Source organism: Gopherus evgoodei, chromosome 4 (genome assembly GCF_007399415.2).
Source record: "Gopherus evgoodei ecotype Sinaloan lineage chromosome 4, rGopEvg1_v1.p, whole genome shotgun sequence".
In the NCBI taxonomy this organism is placed as follows: domain Eukaryota; kingdom Metazoa; phylum Chordata; order Testudines; family Testudinidae; genus Gopherus; species Gopherus evgoodei.
Genome location: NC_044325.1, coordinates 44,385,094 through 44,401,674, shown reverse-complemented (window position 1 = coordinate 44,401,674; position 16,581 = coordinate 44,385,094). Strand labels below are relative to the sequence as shown.

At 42.8% G+C, this 16,581-nt stretch overlaps 1 protein-coding gene across 2 annotated transcripts in view; it reads left to right on the top strand.

Moving 5' to 3' along the window:
- The first annotated feature begins 1,140 nt into the window (after nucleotides 1-1,140).
- The window catches only part of ESRRB (estrogen related receptor beta), a 179,230-nt gene continuing 163,789 nt past the window's right edge, over nucleotides 1,141-16,581 (top strand). For both annotated transcript variants that reach the window (XM_030559094.1, XM_030559093.1), the window contains exon 1: nucleotides 1,141-1,304. Coding sequence is in view for 1 of the 2 variants with exons in the window: in XM_030559093.1 (XP_030414953.1) it covers nucleotides 1,303-1,304 (2 nt within the window). In the remaining variant the exon portion in view is untranslated. The remainder of the gene's footprint in view (nucleotides 1,305-16,581) is intronic.

Here is a 16,581-nt window from a genome sequence, read left to right as displayed (position 1 = left end):
CCTAAAATGTCTAATGTAGAGAAGGCCATTAGAAGGAAAAGCTGAGGGCATACTCTCTGTATCCCCCTATACCCAGCTGCAGTTGCAACTCATCGGGCCGTACCTTTGAGTCCAGTCGGTATGGAGCGCTACGTATCCCTCATGGAGGTCAGTAATGATGTTAAGCATCTGGGAGTCAGAGAAGGCTTGGAGAATAGTGCTAACAGCCACTTCCTACAGATGCTCGAGACTTCAACTGATCTGCTATTGAGACTGATTTGGGAGCTAGTAGAAGATATCATAGAAGTGTAAGAGAGAAAAGCCCGGTAAAGTCCCATCTAGACCATCCTCACACTTACCAATGGGGGCCAGGCAGGATTGCTTGCTACAGTTCATCCTCAAGGGCTTTATCCAGTCACGCATACATGTCCCAAAGAACAGGGCTCACCCCATTCCTTGGAAGACAATTCCATAGCTACAAACATTATCACTGGGAGGTTTTTCCAATTATTCAAGGACTTGAGCAAACCCCTGTAGAAATCCCCCAAAGTTTAGTAACTTGTTACTCTGAGCTAACATTAGCCAACTGGGAATTCCTTGGTCTGGGGGTTCCTTTAAAAGTGGGAATTTTGTCACTATCCTGGTGCTAGCTATCAGGGAGTGTCCTGATCAAATGGTTCATGGAGAACAGTAACTTCATTCTCAATCCCTGAACTCTTTGCAGAGTCCCTCAGGAAGCTGGCTGACCTTGCCATTACTAACCCAGGTGTCAGTCCCAGTTTATTCTGTAGCAGGAATGCAAAGTTTCATGGAAAGAGTTTGGAATAAAACACAATTCAAAACTGTACTCAGCTCACACTTTTTTTTTTTTTTTAAACTTCAGGGTGTAAAAGAGTCAAATCCAAAGCAGCATCTGTACTTTTCCTTTTCTTCTTTTGGTGCAGTGAATTTTGTTCACTTGCTTACATGCCCAAAGTTGCTGTAATGCTGCTGGGGGGAAGTGGTGACTGTGGGGGACTCCTGCCTGGGTGCAGTGCAGAGGTAAAAGCCCAGCTCTTGCTGCTTTCCTTAAGACCTATAGTGTGTGTGGTGGGGTTGTTTTTTTTTTTTTGTCAGCTGCCTGTTATATCAATCACAGAGCTGGGATCTATTTATAGGTTGGGACTCGGAGTACTGTGTCCTAGTCACAAAGAGAGGCAGAGACGCAGAGGGGACTGTTGGCTGGTGCAGGCAGAACCAAAAGATATTTAATCAGCAATTAGAAACACCTGAGGGCAAGGGAAATTCTGCTTCAGCTCTGAGCTTCATCTCTCAACCTGCAGCATGTAAGTACTTAACTTCTACCTTTTATTGTATTTTGGATCCAAATGTCTCCCTGAACTAGTCCTTTTATCTGGGCTTAAAATTATGGCAGCATCTCAATGTAGTTAAAATATTTTTTTTTCCTGTTTTCACACTGTCAAAGGAAGGTCAGAGTGACCCACAAGCAGGCAAGATGATTTCAGAACTTCATGTAAATCAGTCATTTTTGCTATTTGGGTATTGTTTTTGTTTTCTTAAAGCAAACAAATGAAAGTTTGAGCAGAATGGGATTGTTTTGGGAATGGAAATAGTCAGCTTTGCTGGTGTTCTGAAAAGGCCACTGTATAATGAAACTCTGCTTTAAGGGCTTACCAAGGACAGGTGATATTTCCCCACTGCTGGTATAAAAAGTGCATATCTGGAAACTTCAGCAACCAGTTACTAAAAGAACCAAACAACCATTTTCCCAGCCACCCCCCAAAACCCCTAGCTTTGGCTCACACCTTCTCTAGCACACACATGAAGATGAAATTTTGTTTTACCAAAGGCGTTGAGCATCGAGCATCTGATGTTTGTCTAGTTTTAAAGGTCCCCGAACAACTTAATTTCTAAAGCCTCTGCAGTGACAATAGAGGGGTGCAGGATTTTGAGAAGTCAGCATAATGACAATCAAAGGAGGAACTCGGTTGTGTGAGGTGTTTGCTTTAAGGTATCTAAAATGCAAAATATAACTTGTACAATGGTGTGTATTTTGGTGTGGTTTTTGTTAAAGGAAAAAGTAGGAGATGCTCTAATTACAAAGGTTTAATGATGAATCAAACTAGTTTTTATTCATTATGTAAACATTTCTTTGGTCAAAAACGGAAATAATTGCAGTTGTTTGTCTTGTTTCTTATTTTGAGCTCAAAGACTTGGGTTTTTTGACTGTTTACTTTTAATAATTTTTTTAAGGGATAGAACAATCTTTATTACAAATATATGTGGATTCTTTGAAATTTCTTGCATTTATAATGTCTCACAGGGAAAAAAAAATCAAGTTTACAATTTTTGTTTTTGTTTTTCCATGTGTGGCACATTTTCCCAAAGTACACTCTGGCAACTTTTTTTTACTGCAAATATTTTAACATTTTGAAAGCAACAAAGAGAACACAAATTATTTTGGTTTGAAATAATTTGGACTGAACAACATCTAATGAAAATATGAACGGAACAACGGGAAAGCTGCCTTTTGATTCAAATATCAAGTACTAATCAATAAATGAAGATTGTTGTGGCGGGATTGACTGAAGGAAGGTGACGAACAGGCCAGATCTCATCTTATAAATATACATTATATAGTAGTATGTGGCTTTTTATTCGGTGCAAATTTTACCATTCTCAAAGTCTTTGACTTGCGAGTGTATTTTTGTTTTCTTTTGGAACTTATTCCAAATTGTTATATGCAATGTTTTTTAATCATCCATGTAATGACTGAAGTTAACAAACTGGAATTGTAGAGGCACAGCAAGAAGGACATTGATAAACATGTTGATTTTCCATAGGTTAGTAATGTTTAAAATGATAATTGTAACTCAGAGCTTCCTCCAAAATAGCAAATCAAATAGAATTCTCAGCATGACAATGCTCAGTATAGAAAACTCAGTTTTGACTGGTAAGATTTTTTCACTTTCTGTTGCTCTTTGATTTATTGTTTTAACATTTGTTTGGCACAATATTACATGTATTGTTTCTCTGTTTATTTCCTGTTATAGTTGAATTATTCAAATGAGAGAGCAGGTTATCCTAAAATGTACTGAAGAACTCAAAATTGTTGATTGTTTTGGTTAAACAAAGAAGGTACTCTACAACTAGTTTTAGATCCTCTTAAAAATTTAAAATTAAAAAAGCAACCTCTTTCTCCACCATGTGCACAGCAAAAATCAACTCGCCTACATTCAGACATGACTGCAAATATCCATGATTAAACATTTATGCAGAGATCCCAACATTCCTGAGGAAGTATTCCCAATAAACCCTCTATCTTTTTAGTCTTAAGGATTTTTGGAATATTTCTTGGCTGTATCCATGAATCTGGTGGACTTTACCCCCTTTTTTGCTACAGTGGATCTTTTCTTGTGTAATCTGCAGATTCTTTGTTTTATTCTTGCATTTGGAAAAATGATCAAGTGCCTGCTGCGTATAGCTTATAGATCAATAGATTATGGGACATCTTTCTCTTTTATCTGTATGCATGGTTAGATAAGTGATTGATTGGAAAAATCTTTGATGCATTGTGTGGAAGAATGCAGCCTGTTATTATTTAGTTTCTGCTTCACTAACAATTAAGGTTATGTGGACTAAGCACCCATTAACCTCGTCTCCTCCAAACTGATTCCTTAAATGAACTTTGTCAGGGCCTGTTTGTGATTTTTGAGGAATGAAAAATCTTGTTCATTACACCCTTTTCTGTTCATTTGACTGCAAAGTAATTGACACATACATTCTATTTTTTGTTGTTGTTGTGTATAATACTTCCTGGAAATTTTGAATAAAACCTGTGCCAAATGGGCTGTACAGGTGTCTGAAATGCAGCATACCAGGTGTATACCTGTAAATCTCTGCAAATTGGGAATAAACACCTGGGGGGAAACACTGTCCTTACTAAAACAATTCTGTGCTGTTAGGGTCCTTCCTAATAACCCTATGCCCAAAAATCAGCAGCCAGTTAATAATTATTATGTAGCTCGCTCTCTCTCTCTCTCCCCTTTTCTCTCTTCACCTGTGCATCTGTCCCGCTATTTCTGATCCCTCTATTTTTACATTTCATTATGCTCATGCTTGCTCTCTGGCTCACTCTCTTTTTCTTTCCTGAAAACACATTTCTATCTGGCACAGAAAATAAACTCAGATTGCGGGTAGTTATGTTAATCTAATTCAATCCTCTGTGGGTTAGGAGTGAAATTCTAATAGTGGAGCTGTTGAGGGCTTTTTTGTTAATGGCTTGGGGATTACATTGAGTTAAAGGCTCATTTCCTAATCAAACAGAGAGGGAGAGAGTGACTCCGAATATTTATGAGTCTCCCAGCGCGAGTTAAACATTGAACTCCAAAGCAGGATTTCAGTGCCACAGAAAGAGTTAAAACCCCTTAGGGCTGCTATGGAAAAAAAAAATGAAATCAGTTAAGCCATCAGCATTTTCAACTGCTGTACAACTTCAATTCTGTAAGAAAAAAATAATCATCTCACAAAGCTAAAATGGAAACTGTAGCGAGCTATTTAAAACAAAGTCAAGTGATGCTTCAGAACAGCTCTCCTGTAGGTAGGCAAGATGTATGGAGTGCATGCAGAGGCCTAATAGAACTCCAAATAAATTCTCCTCTAACATATAGTTGGGTGGGGGCCATGTGTTTATGAGAAGGGGCAAAGCTGTACTTTTATCAGTTTCTAGAAGACTCGATTGAATGTTTTAATGGATTAGTTTTGGTCCCATTTGTCTCTTCATCAACTCTTTGTTTTTTAAAAACATGGATTGGTCAACTCTTAAATTGTGCTACCTCTCCAGGCAGATTTGTTAGTGGGCCATATTTGACTCTTCAGGTTAGCAGGAGTCTTGGGTCAAATAGTATAGTTAAGAAATCAGAATCGCTGCCTCAGGGAGAAATCAATGCTTTGGTGATGGGTTCAGTACAAATGCTTAGATAGAGCCTTGTCTCACTGAAGACAGTAGGTGTTTTGATTGACTTCATTGGGGTAGGACCCAACCCTGTTTTGCTAAGTGTTGGTATGTTGGAAAATAGGACAGAAGGGCACTGGTCTAGGTTGGGTGTAAAAACCAAACCTGCAAAGACTGAAGTATAAGAAATGAGCTCGTGCTGTGAAAGTCTCTCTCTGCTCCCTTCTGCAGGGGTCTTTTAGTAGCAGGTGTGCTTCCTGGCTCTGACTACCAAATCATGTCCCCTCCCTGTGCCTCAGTTTCCATCACTGTAAAATAGGGATAATGATGCTGATCCATAATCTGAGATAGGTAGATGAAAAACTTTATTATCTAAACATTCATCATATGACAAGCAGATAGATATCAAGCTGTGTTCATCCCTGGTATAACTCTCAGACCTCATGCACAACTCCACTGAGGTCAACAATTTGTCCAAATGGTTTTTGTTAAGATGAACCTCAAGCTTTATTAATCCAAGAGGTAAGTAAGTATTTACTAAGGTGAAGCCCATGTCAGTACTTACCATAAGTAACAATAAATATTGAGATTCATCTAAACGCTGCATTGATACGTGTGTGTATTCTGAACATATATAATAATCATTCTCTTTGCCTTCTCCTGGGCCTGCCATAGTATTGGCACCCAGGGCAGAGCTACTACAAAGTATTCCTTTCACAGCTCTAAGGCTGATTTCTGTGGCCAAACTGCAGTAAAGTCTTAAATTTTCTTTTGTTCTCCCTATCACAGCACCCTTGCTTCTTGTCTGGTGCAGGAAGAGCTTCTCCTCCTGTTTCAATCCATTTTAATCCCTGCCTGGCAGTTTCTGTAAATGCAGGGGTTTACCGTGGTGTCCTTTAGCCAAAATTTTCCCTCCCTTTCTCCCTCCACTGCTGTGTACAGCACTCTGTGGATGGCTTTCTGCCCTGTACCAGAGGTTGCAACATTTCAGTGGAGCTGTGCATGTGTACATTTTGTGAAGAATTTAGGAATATGTATTGCTTTCCACCCTGAATGTTTCACAAAATACATATGCAGCTCCACTTAAACCTTTACAGAACACACAGTCTCAAGGTATGTATGCCATATATGTTACAGACTATTTTAAGAAAAATTATTGGGACTGGTTTTTATCTCTCTGCCTGTAAAGCCAAGTACTGTATTGCCATGAATCCAACTGCACAGGATTAAGAGGGAGCAATAACAATTGGGAAAATGTCACAATTTAACAGTCTGAAATCTCAAGATCTAGATGAAAGCACTCATGTCTACATCTAAAATTTTGCAGCGCTGGTTGTTACAGCTGTATTAGTACAGCTGTATAGGGCCAGCGCTGCAGAGTGGCCACACTTACAGCAACCAGCGCTGCAAGTGGTGTTAGATGTGGCCACACTGCAGCGCTGTTGGGCGGCTTCAAGGGGGGTTCCGGGAACGCGAGAGCAAACCGGGAAAGGAGACCAGCTTCGCCGCGGTTTGCTCTCGCGTTCCCGGAGCCACCCAGCAAACCGCAGGGAAGGAGACCTGCTTGCTCGGGGTTCCGGGAACGAGAGAGCAAACCGGGAAAGGAGACCAGCTTCGCCGCGGTTTGCTCTCGCGTTCCCGGAGCCACCCAGCAAACCGCAGGGAAGGAGACCTGCTTGCTCGGGGTGCCGGGAACGAGAGAGCAAACCGGGAAAGGAGACCAGCTTCGCCGCGGTTTGCTCTCGAGTTCCCGGAGCCACCCAGCAAACCGCAGGGAAGGAGACCTGCTTGCTCGGGGTGCCGGAAAGGAGACCAGCTTCGCCGCGGTTTGCTCTCACGTTCCCGGAGCCACCCAGCAAACCGCAGGGAAAGAGACCTGCTTGCTCGGGGTTCCGGGAACGAGAGAGCAAACCAGGAAAGGAGACCAGCTTGATTACCAGAGGCTTCCTCCTTCCACGGAGGTCAAGAAAAGCGCTGGTAAGTGTCTACATTGGATTACCAGCGCTGGATCACCAGCGCTGGATCCTCTACACCCGAGACAAAACGGGAGTACGGCCAGCGCTGCAAACAGGGAGTTGCAGCGCTGGTGGTGCCCTGCAGATGTGTACACCTTCAAAGTTGCAGCGCTGTAACTCCCTCACCAGCGCTGCAACTTTCTGATGTAGACAAGCCCTTAGTGTCCCACTGGGAATTTCCCCTTTCAGTGGGATACCACTCCTGTTTGGTTAAACTTCCTCCTTTAGATGCAGAACAGAAGATGCCTAACCAGGGTCTGAATCTCACATGTATCAGAGGGAAGCTTAATTGGCTCTTTATTTTCATTCATTAGGGGAACCACTGCCATTTCCCTTCCCTCCACCACTTGACCAGCAGCTGAGAGTTGCAGCCCAGGTGTTTCACTGAGGAGTCATGTGATGCTCACAAAGCCAGGAGAGGAGAGTGATGTTCATGGTGAGAAGAACTTCACCAGCCTTATAGCCTGGACAGATTTACCTGGCTCAGCAAGCCAGCCTCCCCTTTTTGTTTGATCGTAATCCTCATTTTCTGCTTTGTCAACAAAACCCTCAGTCCTGTCCTTCTCCAGATATGAATCCACATGACTCTTGAACTCCTTTATACTCTAGCTGCATTCCTTTGTAGCTTTATGTGGCACTTTTGCTCCTCTTCTTGGAGAGCAGATTCATACCCAGGTTTCCTTCCAGTTTCTCCCTTGTTGGAGTGTGCTCCCATAGTCCAGTCCCCTTAACCAGGACCTCCTGAATTCTAATCACACCTCTGATACTGTCTCCCTGTTCAGCCTGGGTCAAGTCCTTTCACTTCTGTGCTTTAGTTTGCCCATCTATAAAATGGGATTAATACTATCCTGTCTCCCAGGAAGTCTGTAAGAATGAACAAGGACTTTGGAGGTGTAAATCCCCATAGAAATGCTCAGCATTGTTATACTCTGAGTTCTCCAGTGTGTTTTGCCTATCATAACATATCCCATTTTGTACTGTGCAGAACACTTTCTTTTTCCTCTCTGCCTGACTTCTTTTTTCCTTCCCACCTCCTCCCTTGCCGCCTGGCAATAAACGTTGATTCTGGCTCTTTCTTTCCAAAGTGGCACTGGTGCTGTGGCTTGCTGTGATGCTCACCTACCCCAGCTGCTGCTCCCGATGTTGCCTTTTATGAAATGTCAGCAGGAACTTTGGGAGTGTATTCATCCCTTCTGATGTCAGAGCCTCAGTCAGGCATAGGAGGGGCTCTGAAACTGTGGTTTCTCTGAAGAGGTTAAATGATAGCAAATAAGGGCTCAGGCATCTCCTGGGGAATAAAGACTGTCTGAGAGAATTGATTACTTTGGCTTATTGATCCTTCAGGAAATAGTTGGCACTGAAGTGACAGTGCTGTTCTTATCACTTTAGGGGATTTTGTACCAAAACCATCCTCCTGTTTGCTGAGGTCAATGAAGAGAAAGTGCTGTTCCTCTACTGGCTCTCCCTAGATATATGCCATCCTGGGCAGCTACAGGCTTTGCTTCTTGTCTCTGTTTTTGTGAAGAAGCTTCACAGGTGAAATGTGAGTGCTTATAAAGGGAGGAGCGGAGAGCAGGGTGTAGCAAATGAATTGGCTGTGAAAGCATCTCGGTCCTAGCTCTCGCACAGCACTGCCAGTGTGCCCCAGTTTTGACTTGCAACCACCCCAGGTGCTTCTCCACCCAGCTGACTTTCATTTGCAACCTAACACAAGAGCTGAATTCTTGTCTTCAGAGTTGAAAGGCCAGTGCACTGATCATTGCACCCCTTTCTCCTCTATTCCCTGCACATGCACTGTCAACTTGTAATCTCTTTATTTTCAAATGTTCTCCTGGGGTTATAAAGAAACTCACTCCGGTCTCACACAAGTGCCTTTAGCTAGATTGGACGGTTATATGTGCTATTTGCAGAGACCCTGACTGTTGCAGAATCCTCTTCAAAAACCAGAGAGTGCTTTAATCCAAATTAAAGTGCTTTTGTAATTTGTCATACCAGCTGCTCACTATACATTTTTTAAAAATCAATGTAATTGCCCTATATATTATGTCTCTGTATTGCACTGTACAGTGTTGTCAGTTCTTTGTTATTGCAATATTGGACATTTTATTTAAAGCCTCAGCTCCTGGAGACAAGTGATTGATTATGGGAAAATCTGTTTGTTTTTTTTTAAAAAGTTGCTAGCACTCATTGTTGCAGAGAAAACATGAATCTTAAAGGCCCCAAAATCAGAAGGCAACAAAACAAAACCCAATATCTATTTTTAAAAATCTTATGACAATATTGTGATTTTTTTGGGGGCAGGCAGCAGCTCATGATATTTGCATGTTTGGAGCTGGCAGTAGTGCGTTTCCTAGAGCACGTAATACTGCACCATGGTTATAATATGTTAAGAAATGAATGAGAAACACTGCTCAATCCCGTGTTGTGTTCTGGCCCTGCTCATTCCTTTGTATTTGTAAAGATTCCCACCTTGTGATTGAGGCCATTGGTACAAGCCACAACGATTGATGTCATCGTGTTTTTTTTATTTATTTATTCATTTATATCAGGATCGGGGTCCTATTGCCCTGGGGACTGCACAAAGCCATAATAAAAGATGGGGTTGAGGGTCTTACATTCTGATTTTAAGAGGAGACACAACCAAAGGGTACAATAAACAAAGTGAAGAAACAAGAGAAGACGGATCAGGGGAACAGTGCCAGGAAGACATGATTATGTAGAATCACCTAGTTATTTTATTTCTAGTTCCTTTAGCACCTCTGCTCTTTCTGCTAAGCAAAGTGCTTTCCATGTTCTCTGTGTCCTTGAACTCTTTCATGTGCCAACCCTGCTTTCCTATGCTACAGTGCTGCCTTTCCCCTTATTAACATCTCTGGGAGAGTAGTACATTGGCCATCACTTCGTATGCTAATAGCTTTATTACGTGCACGTGTGATGTGCTGTTACAGAGTTGCAATACATTAATCCTAGGGCAAAGCCTTATCTTTGCACTGGATTTTTTTTATACTGGTATAGTTAAAGCAGTGTACCTGTATCCATGAAAATTCTTAGTATAGATGTGCTGCACCGGTGTAAACAATACAGCGCCCCAGAGTGGGAATGGGGTGATGGTTATGCACAGACTATGAGTTTAAGCTGAGTATACTGTACTACTTCTCTCGCTGTGTCTTCCCCTCCTCAACTGCGTGGGCTGAATCTTCATTGGCCGTTGCAAAGGTATTTGGAGGGCACATGTATCCTAAGGCCCCTCTACTTACATGTTAACCATTTATAGGAATGGCTTAGAAGCATGAAGGTGGTATGTTACAGCATTCTCTGCTATCTGTACCCACGTGCAGGTTACATGGCAGCCATGGGCTTCAGTCAATGAAAAATGTCCTGCTTCCACATTGCACAGGCCCACAGAAGGTTTGAAATTGAGGATTCGGTCACTTGATGGGTTTTCATCTAGTGGCCAAGGTGTATTGCTTTGCTGAATCACATGTCATGGAGTAATATTGAATTAGCTGTGAACGACACAATGTCAGCCAAGTGAACACCTATCCCTGGAAGAATCTTTATTCCCTGTAGCTTCAAGCATTACGTTCTCTGGAAGCATGCTTCCTGCATGCAGGTGAGGGAGGGTCGCTTGATTTTGAATGACTACTATCTCTGTGGTGAAGCATAAAGATGTTCCTTTTAGCTGTAGCCCAGCCCAAGGCTCCTTGCCACATGGAGGGGAAGTAGGATTCAGGGAGGGCAGATGAGCACAAGAGGTTCCACTCGTAAGAAGGGGAGCCTCAGTAGGAGAGAATTTGAAGGCCATGAACATTCACAGAATCAATGTTCACAGGAAGCAACCTCTCCCCCCACATGGTTAGCATTTAGTGACTGCCTGTGTCTGTGTTGAAGACAGTAGCTCAGAGTCATGTGGTTTCCTCTTCCCCAGTGTAGCCAGCTGCCTTATTGCTATTAACCTGTGTAAACTCAGAAACTGATCTCCTGCTCTTTTGCTGCTTATCCATACATACATCTTCTGTAAAATGGGAGTGTCTTGGGGCAGCTGAAAAAATTTACCTTCACAGCCAAGGATTCAGCTATGTGGAAAGAAGGTACCACTTCTATAATCCTTTGGGGGCTGGAGTAGGATGGGGAAGGGATGCCTGTTCTATTCCCTCTTGGTGGGGGAAAGACTGGTGCTTCTGTTGGCTTTGAGGGGCGGCCAGGGTAGCGAGAGCATCTTTGTGTATGTGAAGGTCCCTCTCATCTCCCTTCCCACCTCTGGGGCAGGGCAGTCAGGATTGTGTTTTCCACGCTGTTACCACACCCTGCAAGTGTCATTCCTTTAAAATGACATTGCTGAGGCTGCTGCATGGATCAGGTATCAGTGAGCCAACTTTCCAAAATGTAGCAACTTTCAAGAGGTCCGTCTGGGAGGGCTCTCACAGACTTGCAGCTCTGCATAGCAGGGTGTGGGGAGTTTTCCCAAGTACTTGTAAGCACCTAATTCTGCTCCAGCCCTTGTCTTTGCTGCTCTCATCCCCTGCTAAGTGTGTGTGTCAGTAGCCCAACCTCAGGCACTGACTGAGCTCTTCATCTTCAAATTGCTTTACAGACAGTAAGGGATGAATGGCCCCCTTCTCTTCAGTGCCTGGAAGAATGGGGGTGGTGTCAACAGAATAGCGTACCCTCTCTGATTGCCTGGGACACCAGGGGAGCTTCACTGGGTCTTCCCTCTGTGTTGTTTTGTAGATGAGGCTAGAAACCAGCTGTCCTCCTTGGTTGATGCTGCATATTTCTGCTTGGGAGTTAATGTTGCTTTCCCAAGGGTTGCTTACTGCATAGTTCTAGGGTAGACTTGGTCAATGGCAGCACGGCTTCTGAAAAAGGAGCTGGGTTGGACTGGAGTTGCTCAAGGTGAGAGAAGGGCTAGATGAGGGCTACTCAGTCTCCCCAGGCTTTTCTATTTGGGTTATGAAGCTCAGGCCTCCTGTTCTGGACCTTGACTACTGAGACAAGCCACAAATCCAGCTACTCTCACAGTGCTATAAGCGTTTAAGGCCAGGCTTTAAAATGGGCCTATTAGAAGTGCATGCTTAAAACACACTAGTTTCTCCAGTAACACACTGTGGATGCATAGCTGTTCACTTGCACGTACATGTGTAATTGTGAGCACAAATGCTGTTTTTGTCTGTGCAAACAGATGCCCTTGTGAATTTTACAGGTTTAGTTTTGAAGGCCTTTTGAAAACTGGGCCCTGTAAAGCACTAATATAACGATGGAAAATAAATACATTTAATTTTATTGTCGCAAAGTCTAATGCTAAAAACTAAAAATTCCAACAAGTAGATGAGGCCCCTATAAAAAAGTGACCCCTTCACAATGCTCTCTATGCAAAATGCAATGGTAATTAGGAAGAGTTTAGTCTTTTGGTGCTTAGTACTGTGTGCTCTATAGGTAGGTTTAAGAGCACATTGTGGGAATAAGGCACCGCCTGAACTACTACTTCTTCAATGTTGGCATATACAATATAAGGATTGGAAGGGATCTCGGGAGATCATCTAGTCCAATCCCCTGCCCCAGGCAGATTTTTGCCCCAGATCCCTAAGTGGCCCCCTCAAGGATGGAGCTCACAACCCTGGGTTTAGCAGGCCAATGCTCAAACCACTGAGCTATCCCTCCTCCGCTTTGGGTCCAGAATCTGAGCTCTCCATTGCTGCCTGGGCTGGGCAGCAGTCAGGAACAGTTATTTTTCTTTTCTAATAAAATTAACACTTTCAGAATGAATTGACTCCCCCCTCACCCCGTGGTCCCCCTTGATTGATTGTTACACTTATCTTGTATCTTGTTTCAGATTTAGATTGCAAGTTCTATAGGGCAGGGACATTCTCTCCCTTTGTGTGTCTGTGCGGTGTTTGGCACATCTGGGCCCTCATCCTGATTGGAATAAAAAGCTGAATCTCTAATGGTGTGAGATCCTGTCTGGAGTCCTCAAAGACCTGATATGCTCCTGGCAGGTTAGGAGTGGTAGGGGGCCACACTACTATTTATACTCCATACCAAGCCACAGATGTCTCCCTTTTTCTGAGCCCAGCTGAAATGTTAGGTAAATATGAATAGCTGCTGATTTGTTATTGTACAAACACATTTTTTTAAATGAGAAGATGTTTTATAGGCATCTCTTAAAATGCAACCAAGTGGGAGTTTGTGCTGCTGGTTTCCTGTTCATCTGCGAGCTGCTGCATCTCTGTTAAAAGACTCATTTCTGAGAAGAGAGAAGCCAAGCTGCTAATTTGTCAGTAGGACCTTATTTCTGGGATGCAGCAGTATTTCACCAGTGGAGAAGCTGTCCTGGAAGCTTACAACACAAGGTCAGCTTTCTTCCTGTCTTGCTTGTATCTGTAGTGTTGTCCCAGTGCCTGGATAACCTGCCCCCAAATAGTGAAGTTGAGGCAGGAGCAGGTGGCACCAAGATGAATGATAACCTGCCCCCTTAAGTCATCTGAACACCTTGACAAGGGGTCTTTGAAACTATTGATTGTAGGAGAAGCAGGGAGTAAACGTAGCCTGTGCATGTTTCCAGTGGAAATATGGTGGGGACCCTGCTCCCACATAGACACATGCATGCTTGTGGGTGAGGGCAAAGGTGGGAGTGAGGCCTAGAGGGGCTGGAGCAGCGGCTGCAGGGCCTGGGACTGGGTCGGGGAATAGAGAGAGAACCCAGGGGAGCTAGAACAGGCCTTTTATCTAGGCCCCCTGGAGTCTCCTTCCTAGCCTGAAGCCGCTGCCCAACTTCTTCCTCCTCCTCACCCTGCCAAGTCTCAGTACCTCTCCCTTCCCCACAAGTGAAGACATGGTGGCCCAGACTTCACCTTGGGCTGTACAAGCCTGCCCAGAACCTGGGTCTGTGCTCCCATTCCTAGCCCATGACACTCAGGACTATGGGACCCCAATCCCAGTTTGGGGCCTTTGGGTGCTATCATAATATAAATATTAACTATTATAATAATAATAATAAGAAAGGCGAGACTGGACAAATGGGAGAAGTTGTGGCACAGAGAGGCAGGGTTATGGTATTAACTGATTTACAACTAAGGTCCTGTGATAAAGCTGACTTTAGTCTTATAACTAAAAGGGAAACAAAATCTTGGTTGGTTTTTTTTTAATTTTAGTGGTAAAGTCTCATTGACCACTGGTACATGTTCTGAAAAGTTTGAGTAAACAGAGCAGATCTTTTAAAATATTTAAAATATTTTGCAGAGTTTCACCAACCCAATGGCATCACAAAACTCAAAACATGGATGAATTTTACTGATCAGTCTCACAGGGTTTTTTTAAATCCATGTACTGCACAGCATTTAGCACTGTAATATCCAAGTGCTTTAGAAATGCTGATAGATTAGACAGATATTCTCATTGGCATAAACAGGCAATTTTCCAGTGCAGAGATAGTGAAATATTTAAGAAATTGCCATTATATGAAAACTAGACATGGTTCATCATAATTGAAGCTGATGGAAAAATAAAGAAATGATGGATAATATGTTCTCCAACAGTCTTGTCGTAGGTGAATCCTTTAACTGACTGAAGCAAAGATACTGTGTGGCTTGTACACATGGCACTCTCTCAGATGACTGCTTTCTACAACAATTTCAAAGTTTGTTTGTTTTCTTTCAAGGCCCAGAAGGCCCACTGTGGTAGTCTAGACTGGCCTCTGGCATCACACAGGCCACAGAATTCATCCAGTAATTCCTGTAGAACTTCTGGTTGTGCTAGAGCATATCTTCTAACATGACATTTCATTTTGATTTAAAGATTCCATGGGTATGCCTACACTTTGAGCTGGGGGTATGATTCCCAGCTTGAGGCAGCATACTCATGCTACCATCAAGCTAGCATGCTGGGTCTCAGGGCGGCTAGCATGTCCCGCCACTCAAACTCTCATGGCTATATACTATTTTTAGCATGCTAGCTTGATGAGAGCTAGCATGATGATGTCTCCTTAGGCCAGGAATCACACCCCCAGCTTGAAGCGCAGATATGCTCAAATGATGGAGAATCCAGCATGTCCCTAGAGAAGTTGTTCCAGTGGTTAATTCCCTTCCCTATAAAATTTGCACCTTAGTTCTAGTCTCAATTTGTCCAGTTTCAACTACCAGTTATAGGATCTTTTGCCTTTTTCTGTTAAAGTGCCCTCTACTATCAGCAATCTTTCCCCCATGTAGGCTGTGATCAAATTACCTCTTAGCCTTCTCTTTGATAAGCTAAATTGAGCTTCTTAAATCTCTCACTGAATGATGTTGGTTTCCAGCTAGAGTTGGTGTGGTAAATGCCACTCATTCCCTTTAATCCAATAATCTAGTGACCCCTCCATCTCTTATCTAAACTGTGTCTTCAGTTACTTGTACGAAAGAAGAAAAAATGTTTTAAAAAAGGGAAATCCCCCAAATAAGACCTTGTTTAAGAAACCAACTGAGGTGAATAACTGGCAACAGTGAAGTGGCAAATCACATACTTTATAAAAGCCAAGGTCTTAAAAACAAGGAAGTAAAGAGAGAAGGACATAATACATTTTGCGCTATCTATATAAATAACATACACACATTATTCACACCAAGGAAAAATAAACGCATATTAAACTGCAACAGAGCAACCTAACTCTGATCCTGAAAATGTGACTCTTTCATCAGTATACTCAAAACATAAATCCTACACAAAGCCCTTCTGGAAAAAGAAACAAAAACATAGGTCAGATTGCTGCTTGAAGCATTGCCCTGGATATAGGGGCAGTGCATAGGTGAGTAGCCCCAGGAAGAGCTCTGGGGAATTATTGTGACTCAGTCACAACTCCTGTGCTCCTCTCCTTCTCCCAGTGAGGGAGAATTGGGAGGTAAGTTACTTTTCTCCATCTTACAGTGCAGCTTGCTTGCTTTTTCTCCTGTGCCTGGGCAGCTCTTGCAGCACACCTGTGTATGTATGGAAAGGTCAACGGGGAGGGGGGCAAGGCGGGGAAGAGGAAAGAGCTCCACTTCCTCCTCATCCACTTGCTCACAAGGAATGGATTTTTGGCCATTCAGCTTCTGCTTGTACTCTCCACCCCGCATCCAAGCTGTGATGCAAGCTACCATCCTGTTGCCATGCATGGGCAGTATGTGCGGGGGGAGCGGGAGGGGGAGGTTACTTGGAAATGCATTGGGACCAGTCAAAAACCAATTGTATGTGTATACTCATTAATGACATCTATTGATCAGCCTCCAATGCAGGTGCACTTACCTTCATAATTTTATCATAAGTTGACACTTATTCCTCTCTTTATTAAATTACAGTTCATTAAAGGAGCAATTGTAAATATTCTACAAAAAAAATCTGTCAGCTGATAAACACATTGAATTGATAATGTTTCCCATTTAACCACATCTTTTAAAAGAAAAATACTTAGATCCTGAAATCAAAATAGCCAAAATAATACATGTAAATGAACTGCATGCGTCAGACATGTGGCTGTTGTGATGGAATATGTCTTTCTTTGTACTTTCTGTGAATAACATGGTTCTGTTTATGATGTGTGCTGTGTAATACTTATGGAAGCTGATTTTCAGCTGGTATACATCAGTGTAGCTATGCTGAATTACAGCAATTTAGGATCCAGCCCTT